The sequence below is a fragment of the Lissotriton vulgaris genome, unplaced genomic scaffold (genome assembly GCF_964263255.1).
Source record: "Lissotriton vulgaris unplaced genomic scaffold, aLisVul1.2 SCAFFOLD_336, whole genome shotgun sequence".
Classification (NCBI taxonomy): Eukaryota; Metazoa; Chordata; class Amphibia; order Caudata; family Salamandridae; genus Lissotriton; species Lissotriton vulgaris.
This window is the reverse complement of record NW_028249992.1, coordinates 1,074,842-1,090,465: the sequence shown is the minus strand read 5'-3', so window position 1 is coordinate 1,090,465 and position 15,624 is coordinate 1,074,842. Positions and strand designations below refer to the sequence as shown.

The window sequence follows — 15,624 nt, the reverse complement described above, 5'->3', positions numbered from 1 at the left end:
TGCAACCCTTTCTATGGCCACGGCGTCTACACGCCAGTACTGGCGTTTCATTTTTGATGACGGCAGCGGAAATACTGAAGGGAAAAGATAACGGGATTACCAGCTGTTCCTAAGGCTTTTATTTATTTACTTGTTTAATTGATTTGCTTCTATACTTGCACTACTTGCTCTTCAAGCAGAGTTGTTTTCTTTTGGGCTAAGATTTTTAGCTGTCTCCGTGTGTGCTTTTGTCCAACCCTGCACTCCGTGTTGCGTTTTCTATCACCCGTGTGCTCCCCCCACCCTCTTCTGGGTATGCTTGCACCTGTGCATTTCCCCCTTTGCTTTCTCATTGTGTGCTTCTCCTCCAACCACTTCATGGTTCTTTCTCACCCATTGCTTTTCCTCTTCACCCCATCCTCTGTGTTGCTTGCTCCCAACCCATGCCTTCATACTCTCTCGGCTATTGCCACTCATCTAAACCCATGCACTCTATTTTGTACCCGTCTTCTGCATTATTTCCCTTCCAACAAACCCTCTGTGTTGCTCCCCTATCCTCACTTCGGAAAAACGCTTTTGTGCTACTCAAATATTTCTTTTAATTTACCGATTCAAATCTGTAAAAAAATATATATATATTACTGGCATCAACGACACCTTTATATTTTACTTTTATTTTGGGCCATGCTGCACTGCATCGTGGATGCTGTACAGTTGGCTAAAAACCATTGACAAAGGCAAGCGGTCCCAAAGGAGAGACCCATTGCCTTTGCCAGAGCTTGCATATGGGTTCAGTATGCTGCTTGTGGTTGCGGCGGAGTTCCATGGCGGACTGTTGATGGAAGATTGTGGCGGTAGATGCAGTATGGTAGCTGTATGTTTCCTGTTATGGCCACTCTGGACATGTAACCTACTTGGGTATCTTCAGTGTTTTGCGGTTAGTTCAGCCGGAAGTAGTATCTTTGCTCGGCAGTCATCGGAAGTGGGGCTGCATATGGGTATAGTTTTTGTGTAGGGATTCGTCCGTCTTCTTTACATAACCAAAACCAGCACGTCGTTATAGTCGTTGTATGCTCTGTATTGCTTGCTTGCATACACAGATGAGTCAGTACTGTTAACAGATAATGGTTCCTGTTGACTAACCTTACAGCTTAGCATCCTCGGCGCTGCTGGCTGAACTTCAGAATCCTCCATTGTGTTCTCATTGGACACATGCTCGCTTATACCTTTCTTTAGAGTGGAGTCAATTAACGGCGTTAAATGATTGTTTAATGCTCTTGCTTGTAAGTGCTTGGACGAAGTCCTAGGAAGTACCCCCTTAGAGGATAGGGAAACTCTAGTAATTGAAGAACAGACCAGTGTTCTTGGAAAGATTCTTTGTGCAAACAAATATTAACTAAAAATAACTGCAACTACCTTCCTATAGCAGTAACTCAAAGTGTTTTAGTAAAAGTGAGCTCCTCGGGTCTAGTACTTATATCTTCGTCACTTGCATAGTTGGAAGTGTATTTCCTGAAGCTCTGTGCATCTCCCTATCACACCAGGCACTGGCACATTCATGAACTGGAGGAAAAACTGTTCCACACGCCATGAAGCACCCCATGTGGTTTCTCTGTAATCTGTTATTCTTGGATACACATCTCATGTGCATTAATTGTCCACTTTTTTAACAAAAAAGTTTGCGATTTTTGTTTGAAATACTTTGTGATTTTTAGGTGTAATTACATTTTTGTCAAAAGGTTATCCCAGCTCATTTCAATCTATTGCTTATTTAGTCAGTTTTGTGGGCAGTCTTTATATAAAGTTCACAACAGGTGCCCTCACCTGCTGAAATAACTCGCTTGCCTAAATAAGGAACATCTCATTGAAACATAACAATGAACCCTCATGGCCTTAAAAAGGGTCCCCGGGTAACCTGTGCCTTTATCCTGCCTGATGTTTTGGGGACAAAAAATGATGAATTGCTGCTCGAGGACGGCTGTTGAGAAGCCAAATATAGCTCCAAAGAAGAGAGATTAATGGTTCAGGAGTTGCACTATAAAATAGAAACGCACATTAAACCAGTTCGGCGTTACAGTCTAGGAAGAAAAGTTGGCACAGTGTTTGCAGTGCTTGATGTATCGAACATGCGTCGTTGGTCCCATTTTTCTTGGTTATACCTATGGTTATATATATATATATATTCGATGATTTAGCCGCCCATTCACGCATGTCATTTTGGACTTAACTCGCGGTCTATTTTAATCCGCCTACAAGTGCATATGCTGCCTGAGGAGTTTGTATAACTGTGAGGTTTGACTTCCCGAAACAACTGTAAACCTTTTTTCAAGTCGGTAGTAATTCAGTAGGTCCAACTCAGAGAAAGAAAATATATTTCAACAAAATGTCGCCCACTTCCCAGTAGAGGCACAATCTTGAGCTGTTTTTGCCACTTAGACTGCAGTGCCTACGCCACTGGTTTTAAAAAGAGGGGATACCAATTGAAACATTTTTAGGCTCTGACTGGGTGTTTTTGACATCCAATTTAACATTTTATCGATCGCGGAAGGATGACAGGTGAGCTGGCCCTGCATAATTCCAAGCTGTGAGCTTTCCATGCACAGTTCCACAATGGATCATTCGCTGGTGGTTTGCACCTCATATATTTGATGGCATATGGGTTTTAGGCAAATGTTGAACTGCTGTGGGTAAAATCCCAGTGGATTCCAGTTGCACCCTGGAAGTGTCTCCTGGTTTCTCTTGGTGTCTACGTTCATTGCACTAAATGTTGCTGTCAATATTCGTGTACTATATAAACCATTCACCTGGGACAATACTATTGCAACAACTATATATGTATCATTGCTTAAATAATTTGTCAACTTTAATGAACCGTACCAATGATTGATTGTGGTCAAATTGCAATTAATAATTATTTATGTATTAATTATGTATCTTGACATCGCATATATGTTGACTGATATTTTAATCTACCGACCTCAGAAGGGTGAAGTCAGAGCCAGCCTTGCCAAGTTTCAAACTCATGACTTGGAGATCACTGAATGTTTCATCAGTAAATATTAAACTCAGCTATCCTGAAGGCCTTTACATAGGGGCATTAAGTCAGCAGCAGGAACAGTGTGGAAACAGTGTTGCAACGGCCCAGTATACTTCCTGTTACTTCTGCGGGTTTTAGACTACGAGTAGACGAGCAATGTCAGGGGTACCAAAAACCAAACATCGGATGTATTTAATTTTTATAGTGCAAATGTAGCCCAGGGTACTTAAAGTGCTTTGCATGAGCACCAGATTATATAAAATTTCTGTTTTAAAGCGCAGGGAGATGAAGTAATTTGCCTAGAATCACCGGTTGTTGAGCTAAAGCCCGGAATGGAACCTGGTTGTTAAAGTCCAAAGTCAGCAGCTCTGGCCATTAGGCCAAATTCTACTTCAGAACTAGCTTTGTGATTTACAATGTGTGGGTGTATGCAGATAGATTCCTTCCTGCCCTCTCTACCGAACTCCTGCAATGCGCTAACGAGACACTAGAATAACTGTACCCTTAAATTCACAGAAAATGACAATGTTCAGTGAAGGAATCCCAGAAGACAGGGAAAGCTACGTATCCCTTTAACCTTTAAAGGCTCTGATTGGTTTCTATTCGTGGAGCTGCTCTTCACACGTATACCTCCTGATGCAGGCGTGTCAACATCACAACTCAACTGCAGTAATGTAACACAATAGTGCAGAGATTGTGTTTTCTCGTGACAGGGGTGCCACAACCAGAAAGCGGTAATGAAATTAAATGCAGTTTCTAATACAGCTACCAACAGACTTCCATGCACTATAAACCTTAAAATACCTGTGCGCATTTTAGCAGTGAAAAAAATCACTCAGCACCTCCACAGCATCACTCTGGAACACCACAGCATCACTCTGGAACACCACAGCATCACTCTGGAACACCACAGCATCACTCTGGAACACCACAGCATCACTCTGGAACACCACAGCATCACTCTGGAACACCACAGCATCACTCTGGAACACCACAGCATCACTCTGGAACACCACAGCATCACTCTGGAACACCACAGCATCACTCTGGAACACCACAGCATCACTCTGGAACACCACAGCATCACTCTGGAACACCACAGCATCACTCTGGAACACCACAGCATCACTCTGGAACACCACAGCATCACTCTGGAACACCACAGCATCACTCTGGAACACCACAGCATCACTCTGGAACACCACAGCACCACTCTGGAACACCACAGCACCACTCTGGGCCTCCACAGCACCACTCTGGGCCTCCACAGCACCACTCTGGGCCTCCACAGCACCACTCTGGAACACCACAGCACCACTCAGGGCCTCCACAGCACCACTCAGGGCCTCCACAGCACCACTCAGGGCCTCCACAGCACCACTCAGGGCCACCACGACATCACTATGCGTTACCACGACATCCCTATGCGTTACCACAGCATCACTGAACGCCACAGCATCACTCGTCGCCACCACAACTTCACTTCGCGCCATCACAGCATCAATCTGTGCAACCATTCAACAACAACTGGTTCAAATATGTTCTCTCAATGTTTCAAGCTTTATTACAAATGTCACAAAAAGATGTTAATATTTCACTTCTGTTCTTGGATTTTCGTCACAATAAAATACACTGAACATAATCTTCACAAAAGTTATTTACAAAAGTTTAAGCTATTGCCATTATAAATTACAATCACTTTTATTTAAGTGCTCCCCTGATTTTCTGTTCCTAACGGAAACATGGTTTTCGGAGGCTTCCCTCCCCGACATTCTCGCCATCCTTCCCCATTCCCACTATGTCCTTCGGGCTGACCGCCCCGCGGACAAGATCGGGGGGGGTGTTGCCATGATTGTCCGATCCACTATTCAATTCCAGCTTCTTCCCCAAGCACCCACCGCTGGAGTGGACTTCCTGGTCGCTCGCTCCTCCAATCTACCGGCACCTCTCACCGTTGTCCTGGTCTACCGCCCTCCCCTGAACATGCCCCTGTTCAAGGCTTCCCTGCAGGAACTCCTCGCCACGCTGGTGGTTAATAACTCCTCTGTCCTCCTGCTTGGGGACTTTAACTACTGGCCTGGCGATCCCAGGGAGGACTCAGCATCTAAGGACTTTACGGCCACTCTCCTCTGTCTCAACCTTAAGTCTCACGTCCTGGCTCCCACACACAAATTTGGTCACATTCTGGACCAAGTCTGGTCATCCCAGGACATAATCTCCCCCCCCAGCATCCTTCCATGTACATGATCCGATCATTCCCTCATCTCCTTCTCTATCACCACTGGTTCCCCTCACAAGCCCCTTCGCCCCAAGAATGTTTTCTCCCGTAGTTGGAACCGTGTTGACTTGGCTTCCCTCTCTCACTCCCTTGCTTCTTCCTCCCCAGACCTCACTGATATTCCCTTTGACTCACAGGCTGCAGCAGTTGGTAACTGGCTCTCTTCTGCATGTGATTTAGTAGCCCCCCTCAAGTTAGTCAAATCCATCCGCCCTCACGAGGCTCACCGTTGGTTTAGCCCGGAGCTCAAGACTCTTAAATTGGAGCTTAGACGCTCAGAGCGCCTTTGGCGCCGTAGTTACTGCCCTGACCACAAGGCCAAATACAAAATCCTTCTTAAGGAGTACAAGCAGGCCATTCTGGCCACTAAGACCAAGTACTTCTCTGAACAAGTGGCGCTCTCGGCCAACAAAGCTAAAGAAATTTTTTCTCTAGTAAACAACTTGGCCACCTCTGATCGTGCTTGCCCTCACTTCACTCCCTCTCAGGCCCTCTGCTCTTCTCTTAACAACTTCTTTATCGAGAAGATTGTAAAAATTAAATCTAACATTTTGGTCACTCCTTTTACTCCTCCTCACTCTGCTCCCTCCGCGCCTAAATCCTCCTTCTCCTCTTTTCCTCCCCTCCCCTTGGACTCTTTTCTAGCTCTGCTCACCAAAATCAAGTCCGGCTCCCCCACTGACTGTGCCCCTGCCCGTATTCTTAAAACCCTCTTTTCTTCCTGTCCTGATACCCCTCTTTCCTTTCTTAATGCCTCTCTCTCTACTGGACTGGTCCCTTCTTCATTTAAATCTGCTATTGTTTCTCCCATTCTTAAAAAACCTGGTCTTGATTCTTCTCTTCCTTCTAACTTTAGACCTATCTCTCTTCTCCCTTATCTTGCTAAAATTCTCGAATCTTATGTCACTTCCTGTCTCTCTGTTTATGTTGAACAGAACCAGCTCTTGGCTTCTCACCAAGCTGGTTTCCTTTCAGGTCATTCGACCGAAACCGTGGTGCTGGCCGTCCTCGACGAGCTTAAGGCCAAGGCCGACGTCAATTCCCCCCAAGCTCTGATCCTCCTTGACTTGTCCGCTGCGTTTGACACGGTCGACCATAACATTCTTTTGGACCGTGTCAGCGCAGCGGGCATACGAGGTTCTGCCCTTTCCTGGATCACTTCCTTCTTGACAGGTCGTTCTCAAGCCGTTCATCTTCCCGGCTTCTCTGCTTCTCCCCTCCCGGTGCCCTGTGGGGTCCCCCAAGGTTCCTCTCTCTCTCCCCTTCTTTTCAACCTCTATATTCACCCTCTTATCTCTTCCCTTCTTGAGCTGGGGGTCTCTGTGTATAACTACGCTGACGACCTCCAGCTCGTCTTTGATCTCTCCTCTCCTTCTCACTCTCTATCCTTTTTTCACTCCACCATGGTCTTTATTTCTGGGTGGATGAGCGCCAACCACCTCAAGCTCAATCCAGATAAGACTGAGCTTGTCCTGATTGGCGGCTCATCCAGCCCCTGGTCCCCTGCATACTGGCCTCCCATTCTTGGCCCCCCTCCCACCCCCGTTCCCTCTGTTAAAACTCTGGGCATCAAGGTCAGACAGGACCTGTCCATGCATGGCCAGGTCAGTGCCGTGGTGTCCTCCTGCTTTCTTTCCCTCCGTATGATCCGGAAAATTTCTCGTTTCTTTTCTCTTGACTCCCTTAAAATCATTATTTCTGCCCTTATCACTTCCCGCCTTGATTATGGCAATAGCTTGTTCGCCGGCATCCCTGCCTATGAAACCCGCCGCTTACAAGCTATCCAGAATCAGGCCGCCCGTCTTATCTTTCATTTACCCAAAACCCATCATATCACTCCCGTCCTCAAATCCCTTCACTGGCTGCCCATTTTTCAGAGATCTCTGTTTAAACTAGGGTGCCTTGTCTATCGGGCCCTCGATCACTCTGCACCGGCTTTCATCAATTTTGATTTCCCGTCACATCCCCGCCCGCACTCTCCGTTCATCATCTTCCGCTCTCCTCACCGTTCCCCGCTTTCACAAATCTCGCACTGGTGGAACCCGTTTTTCTGTTCTTGCTCCCCGGTTCTGGAATTCCCTTCCTCTTTCTATGCGTTCGATCCCTATTTTTTCACATTTCCGTAAAGCGCTGAAAACTTTTCTGTTTGCCCTGGCCTACCCCTGCTAATCCTCCTGGCCCTGTCTGTTCGGTTCTTTAGAGCTCCCAGCGCCAGGAAGCCGTTTGGCCATCGTGCGCTCTACAAATATTTTTCATTCATTCATTTCATTCAAGTATTAATTATTTATAAAAATTAAAAGCCATTGTTATTTGTAATATCAATACATCTAAGTCACGTAAATACAAAACATGTTGCATTACAAATGCTATAGGTGTCCCATTTGAAAAAGTTAAAAGTATTGGCATTGTAAATGACAAAGGTATTAATTTTGCTATTTTCAAGACCAACACATAAAAAAAATTGTCATTTACAAAACCAATAGCTCCAACTTTTCTAATGCGAGACCTATTGCATTTCCAATGCTTGTTTGTATATATATTTTTTGTATATATGTCGCTGTTATAAATATGAATATCTTCATAAGTTGAAATATAAGAAGTTTTTCTTATAAATTAGCATGTGTGCTTCTTTCCTTGCCAGACCCTTTTCTGTTACAAGTTAATATTGCTTATTTAAGCTGTCTAATATCATACATTGTATAAATTGTTATGCCACAGGAACCATTGTTCTTTGTATAAACACATTGCCCTGGTTCCGCTGTGAGTAGGGTCCCCTTGTTTCCCCTTTTCCCATACCCATGTGTGCCAGTCCTCCCTCCCCAGTGAGGACTGGCACACATGGATAGTTTTGTTTTTTATCATGTTCATAGTACCATGCGCGACACACTGCCCACATTCCCTGAGGAACTTGCTGATTTACCCCCCATCTGCCTCCACCACCCTGTCTTTAGTGATATCCACCACAGACAGTGGCAGATTGGTTTTCTGACTTTGCCCAACCTGCCTGACGCTTCAATCGCCGAATGTGGAGAAATCCATAGCAGCCTGGGAACATGATTTGGCTCATTTCTTCCCATACAGCATCTGGTGCTACTGTTGTATGCAGACAAAATTGATCTTCAACAATCCCAGGAATGATGTGCTTCATTTTAAGTATTTGCACCCCGCGTACACTGCACCAAAAGCATTGGATAGGCTTGACCCTCATCATTGTCGCAAGTGCGCGATAGACCAGGCCAATCTTGTACACTTGACTTGGAATTGTACTGTTATTCAAGCGTACTGGGGGTCTGTTTTTGCTCTGATTTCCACCATGATTGACTAAACAGTTGGCCCGGCCCATTGGCATTCTTCAACCTTTGCAGCCATATCACTGCTATATTGAGGCAGCAGCAGGTCCCCTCCCACTGGTGCCTGGCTTATAGAAATTACGTTTTGTGACACTATCAGCAAACTTTACGCCTCCTTACAACGACCAATTTCCAGATCTACGGACGTGTGAGCCCCTCCTTGACCCCTGCGCATCACTGGAACCAGATGCTGACGACGCTGATGGTTAATCCTGCTTTCCCATTATGACTCATTTTCCTTGTCCCTAGGCTGTTGTACCATATATCATTATATGTAACCATCTATGCCTCGCTGTGCTCAGTCTCAACGTTCCTCTGTCTCCCCTTTCTAGCATCCGCGTGATTGTAATTTGCGCATACATTTATGCTTTAGCAGCCTACTGTGATTTAGACGCACATGTATACCCGATTTATGCTGCATTGTTTGCCCTTTTTTAAAAATTGAAAATTATAAATATAATCTTTAAAAACGTTATATATAATATTCACACCTACAGTAAGTACTCGTAGTGATGGATTAGTCCCTATGTTCTAATATAAAGTTACCAACAGGTAATAAAACGTTTTGATCTGATGCTGCACGCTTATCATATTCGCCTAATGTCTGTTAGCTTCCAATTTTGCCATATGAATCAGTATTTTTCTTCATCCTTGCATACTTCATATCCTTAGATTTTCTGTCATGGTCAAGGATCGCCCACTTCACACATCATGGGATAAGAAGATGAAGGCCCGTCAGGAAATGCGCCTGGTCAAGGATTTTTCCCGGCAGCTTCGGGACGAGAAACAGAAAGCTAAAGAGGTTAGCTCACATGTGGTTAGGGTCTGGGAATGAGCAGCAGAACTATTTTGTTAATAGAAAAATGTCCATGTTGATTGTGCATGTGTATCTTGTAATCTTTCCTATCATAGACTCTATAACAGCAGTAGACCTCGAACGTAAAGATATGTATATTTCTGAGGAGCCGTAAAGTATGCCTGCTACAGCATATTTCTTCTCTGCGCTCTTAAGATATTTATTTAAATGTAAAATTCAGACTAAAAATAAATATGGGTTTATCATGCAGGGCAGGAAGTCTAACATTGTGATCAGAGACACTTGGGGTTGCAATTTATTTTATTACAGATGTATGAATGCACTATGATTGGACTCATCCAATTGGCCACAAATTTGACAATCTGTTTTTTAATCCACTATTTACAATTTGAAGGCTATTCTGGCTAACAAGCACCACTGGGAGCAAAGCCAGTTACACCATTATCCATACCACATGGTATCTAATTGCAGGAAATGCTAGGGCTAGAGGGGGTTGCATGGATTCTGGGTAATGTCTGGGGCACATTCTGCATGGGAATCCTAGATGCATTGTTTTTTTAGGTCTCGCCTAGCGATGCAGCATCATGCGCTGCTTGCGTAAGCGAAACTTATTGTTGCCATGTAGCTTAGAGAAGAGGGACATGAGAGGTGCACGAGTTTATAAAGGACATTGGAGACAATGGCTGTGACAGCGTGCTTTCGGAGACATGGCCTGTGAACCCGCGCTTTTGGCAGTGTAATCTGTGAACCGCACGCTTTTAGAGACGTGATCTCTGAGCGTTTACGGCGGCGCTCGCCGGCGCTTTCACTTTTCGTCAGCAAGGGCGCATGGACAGCCCATGTGCACGCTCACGGCGTGTGACCCAACTAAGAGCCGCTATGGAGAAGGACCGCGCAGAGAAAAGTGCTGTCTCAATAGCAAGCGGCCAGGTGAAGTTGAAGGCCTGGAGTACAGCCTTGCTGCTCCTGTCTGAGGCCCCATATGAGGTGACTGCGAGGAACTAGCAGAGGCTGTTTTTTTACGTTATCGGGTCTCCGGTACTTTGTGGTAAGGCTGTAAAACAGGTGTAAGGGCTCCGTCACGGGGGCATTCGTGATGGGTGATGTGTGAATGGCTTCCAGGGACATAAGAGGTAACACGAGTATTCTGGGCCAGGCCTCATAAAGTCCTATGACCACGGGAAACATTCCTTCAAATTCCTCGAATGAACTAGACAGGCTGGGCCTTGCTCTGCGGGGAAGGAATGTGTAATACTGTTGTTTTTATCTGTTGAGTGTCATTGAGCCAGCTTCACCCAGATGGCCTGCCCCTTTTGAGGCTGCGCGAGTCTATGGGCTGCTGCATATTACCCAGTAGGCCTAGCGGGAATAACTTGGCTTATTGTGAGGGTGGAGGCGTAGGGCAATTCAGGCAACATACAGTGAATGATGCGTCGACCTCTGAGAACGCTGCGCGTTGGAGATATGGTGAGAAGAAAAACATGGCAGCATGGGCGTGATTATTACCAATCTACCACACCATAAATGCACCATGAAAGGGCTTCTGCGTTTACGAGCATTGACAACAGGTCCTTTCTGGGAACCCAAACCAGCCCTGTCAAATTGTATCAGACCAGCTACCTCTACGGTGCGTAGAGAGCGAGCCTGACCACTACAACGGATAGACACCGTTTTTTAAATAAAGAGAGACGCATATAAACCTGGGCAAGTGGTTCATGATACAAAACAGAGGAGAGTTGTTTCTTACATGAGATGACGAATAGCTAGAGAAAAAGTTTACAAGTGTTTCGTTCGTAACAACCAACCCATAATCTGAAGGGAGCCTTCTCGAGAGCTGGCTTGCACTCCTGTCATCTCGTCATGCACTCTGTTTCTGGATTCAAACCGATTATGAGCTCCAACACACACAACCACAACAGAATCACACAAACACACAACCACACACACAACCACACAGCCACGCCCCCACACACAACCCCTCACACAAATACACAACCACACCGTCAGTGCACACTTTCAACAGACACCATCAGTCATCAATGCACGCTTTCACCAGGCACATACACCACCAGCCATTAGTGCACGCTTCCACCAGGCACACAACACCAGGCGTCAGTGCACACTTTCACCAGGCACACACACCACCAGCCGTCAGTGCACGCTTTCACTGGGCACAAACACCACCAGCCATCAGTGCACGCCTTCACTGGGCACAAACACCACCAGCCATCAGTGCACGCTTCCACTAGGCACACACCAGCAGACGTCAGTGCACACTTTCACCAGGCACACACACACCACCAGACGTCAGTGCACGCTTTCACCAGCCACACACACCACCAGCCGTCAGTGCACGCTTTCACCAGTCACACACATCACCAGCCGTTGGTGCACAATTTTTACAGGCACACACACCACCAGCCATCAGTGCACACATCGATTGTTAATGCATCCACAATTAACTATTGTAGCAATCGCAGTATGGCGCACTTTACTTTAAACATATTCATCAAAAGCGCAGCATGCCACCATTGCTACAAAATAAATACACATTTTTTAGCCTACAATTTATAGACTTTTGATGAGATTTGTGTTGCAATATTTAGCAATGCAACAGCTCAGACTTAATTAATGCGAGACCTATTGCATTGCAAATGCTTGTTTTCTTCAGTCCTTGTTGGAGGCATGCCTGGCATTTTGAGCAACAAAGACAAGTGTCATCTACACAAGCCACATATGTATAGATTCTCTTCTGGTTTTCAAAAGTGTCTGGGGTTGATAGTTTTGACTATGTTCCGGGTACTGCAGGTCCAAATGCTGTAGCCAACTCACACAGGTTTTAACCCTGTTTTGAGTGTTGGGATTGACAGTATGTTTTGCCATGGTTTTAACCCTTTCATTTCAGGTTTGTTAGACTCACAAAGGCACTGAAGGACCTAATGTTATCAAAAAAAGGTAGGGAAAGCTAGTTGGTAAGACTACTACCCCTTTCCCAAATATTCCTGAATTTTTAGCCACAAAAATGACTCTTATGGAATTTTTTTTTCTAATTTCTTTTTTAGGTCTCGCCTGAGACCGCGCATGCGCTGTCTCTTCGAGACATTTAGTAAGTGGCTTTTAAAAGTGCCACCAGAGGCTTTTGCTGGCCTACATCTTGCGTTCACGAGCTTGTGCACGTTCAGAACTGCCATCAGTGTTTTTATTGCTGTAATCAGGCTCCTTTGCTTGCACTACCCCTCCCTTTTCCCATTCCCTCCTGGTCAGCTTAATTTGTGTCTTCTATCACTGAATGCTTCTGCTTCCACCAGGCGCACGCACACCACCAGCCGTCAGTGCACGCTTTCACGAGGCGCACACCACCAGCCGCCAATGCACGCTTCCACCAGGCACACAAACCACCAGCCATCAGTGCACGCTTTCACTGGGAACACACCCTACCAGCCGTCTGTGCACGTTTTTACCGGGCGCACACACCACCAGGCATCCGTGCACGCTTTCACCGGGCACACACACCACCAGCCGTCAGTGCACGCTTTCACCAGGCACACACCACCACCAGCAGTCAGTGCAGCAGGCAGGCTCTTCTCAGAGTTTCTTGATAAATATGTGTTCGATGCCTGGGAGGGGGTGGGTTGAGTTTCCTTAAACCATGCGGAGTATGAAGGTGCAGTGCATGAACTCCTGTGCGAGTCATGCTACCTGGGGCTCACTCACTCCACACTTGTAAATTGTGCCTGCACCAGGCTTTTTCTCATTTGCAGAGTTTGGCACATGAGCACAGCTAGGCAGCCCCCACACCCGTGGGAATGACTGCTTCCTACAACCAGAATGGAAACCACATTCTGAGCAATGAAAACTAGTTCATTTGATGCAAAGAACTGTTAACAAAAACCATGTCCAGCTATTGTAGATCTGGCAACTTAAACAAAACAGCAACAAAAAACAAACAAGCATTGGCATAGCCAGTAGGTCTCACTTTTTGGACCCTATAAGTATTTAGTTATGCAGCAGAATATCTTGGGTGCAGCAATACCAACTGTTGCATGGCTAAATACTTATAAGCTCCCAAATGCGAGACCTATTGGCTATGCCAATACTTTTATTTGCATGCAGTGTGTGGTGCTCGCTTAAGGGACACCGCGCTCTGCAATACAGTAGGTATTGCTTTGTAAATGCTTGTAGAACATGGCTAACAATGTAACAGCATAGGAAAAATGTAAAAGGTCTGGCTGCACTAAGCAACTCAGTCAAGAAAAGGAGAGCCTAGCCGAGTGTGCTTGGCAGGTGGCATGTCGTCTGGGACCAAGGGTGTGGCTTCCAAGACATCACGAGCGGAAGACGTGGGCCAGAAGAACATTGGGTGGGCGATACAGAGCAATAGGAATAGCGTCCACTTTATCCTGACACATATTTAATTTAGAAATATGTAAGTACCCCAGGGAAACTATATCCATTTGGTACCCCAGGGGTGATATCGAGACTGTATTTCTGTCCTATGCGGCCACACAGCCGGATTTCAATGGGCCAGCTCCACCTTCAGCACCTCTCGCCGCTAATTTTAGTTCTAGCTGCTCAGCGATACATTGCGCTCTGTGCAGTCTTTCAGCCGCCTTTTACCAGTCCTTGTTGCTGCCTGAGTGCCCCTCCTATGTCGCGCACACAGCAACCGCTGTCAACACAGCCTTATATCCGCTGCAGTGGACATCAAACCAAATTTTTTCTTTAAATCCGCTATCTACCTTGTGTATGTGTCGGCCTAACGGTCACATTAACTGTGTAGTAGGGAAAGGGGCGTCCTCTGTGTTTGTGGGTGTGTCTTAAACATTGTTGCATGCATGTATCTTCCTGTGGGCCCTACAGTGATGTAATTTTGTTGCTCCTCGCTCTGTCTCAAATAATTAGTAATTACGGCTGTCATGCAGCTTTTTACAATTTAAATCTCTGTTGGGAATGGATGGCGGGTGACGCGGAACAGCAGCAGGAAGAGCCAACTATCAATCGCCACTGCCATGCCACACCTTGATGCTTAATACAATCCAGTGCAGAGTGGTGCATATTTTATGCTCAAAAAAGGATAAAATGGTGAACTTATACTGTCAAGACTCGAGTCCGTGACAGCTAGGTTAGATTTATTCAGCCGCAGATTTGCAGCAGGTACCCGACTCACCGACCTGTCTTAGTGGCCTGGCAGTTTGTGGACCACTGGATGCTTATTTCAGACAGATGCACAATATTGGGCAGAGGCAGGTTAAGGTTAACGCTTTTCGTGCGGATATGCGTTCAAATATGTCAGATTGTGGAGGAAAAGAACTTTAGTTTTGAATTGCTGACCAGTTTAAAATTGCAGGCAATGCTCTGTGAACAAATCCTCTCTCATTGGTGAATTCATCCTCCCCCCCCCCCCCCCTTCCCCCACCCCAAAAGGACGAAACCATTCTTTTTATTTAGGAGTAGATTATGCGCCTGCAATAGCATTGTGGTGAAACTGAGACTGGCTATAACGAAAGAAGCTAGAATATTGTGGGTAGTGAACGTCATGTAAATTTACTTACCTGGAAACACTTAAGCAACCTATTTCTTTTGTTCGTATTACATAGTTAGCGAGTATTTGTATTTAGGAACTGCAGGAGATAATTACCTATAAGTGTTAGCACAACCTCCTTCCACATTGGTGTTTTTGTCCCTTGGCAATTGTAAGAACCTTTATTTCGTGGCTAGTCGAGCTATTGAACAGTTATCTCCCACCCCACCAATTAACTCTAAACCTGTGCGTTTCATTGAAAATGTATGTAGCCCTTCTGCCTCCGTCTGTACCGGTTGTTAAAGTCTCTCTCCCTTGTTATATGCTCGAGCCAGGGTTCAGGTCTTTTAACCTGTTTAGCCCTCAGCAGCAGACTAAATAATATATGGTCACACAGCGGGGTTGCATGAACCAAAAGTATTTGCTAATCAGTAAAATCTTTGAATGGCTAGTACATTGGACTAGATTTGCCCTCTAGAAATCCTTTTTGCGTTCTACACTTTGTAAGGACACTTACGTTTTGTATAGATAAACACCAACAGTTTACCCTTTCGCTGCGGCGGCTATTCTGCTGCAGTGCTATGGACGGGGGGCCGCGCAGCGCTCACACACTAGTGACGGAACCGCTCCGTCAAGCCCCTC

At 45.7% G+C, this 15,624-nt stretch overlaps 1 protein-coding gene across 1 annotated transcript in view; it reads left to right on the top strand.

The window, feature by feature from the left end:
- The window catches only part of LOC147663433 (uncharacterized), a 53,670-nt gene that overhangs the window by 6,315 nt on the left and 31,731 nt on the right, over positions 1–15,624 (top strand). Inside the window, exon 2 of the mRNA XM_086950464.1 lies at positions 9,317–9,446. Within this exon, the coding sequence (XP_086806590.1) occupies positions 9,317–9,446 (130 nt within the window). The remainder of the gene's footprint in view (positions 1–9,316; positions 9,447–15,624) is intronic.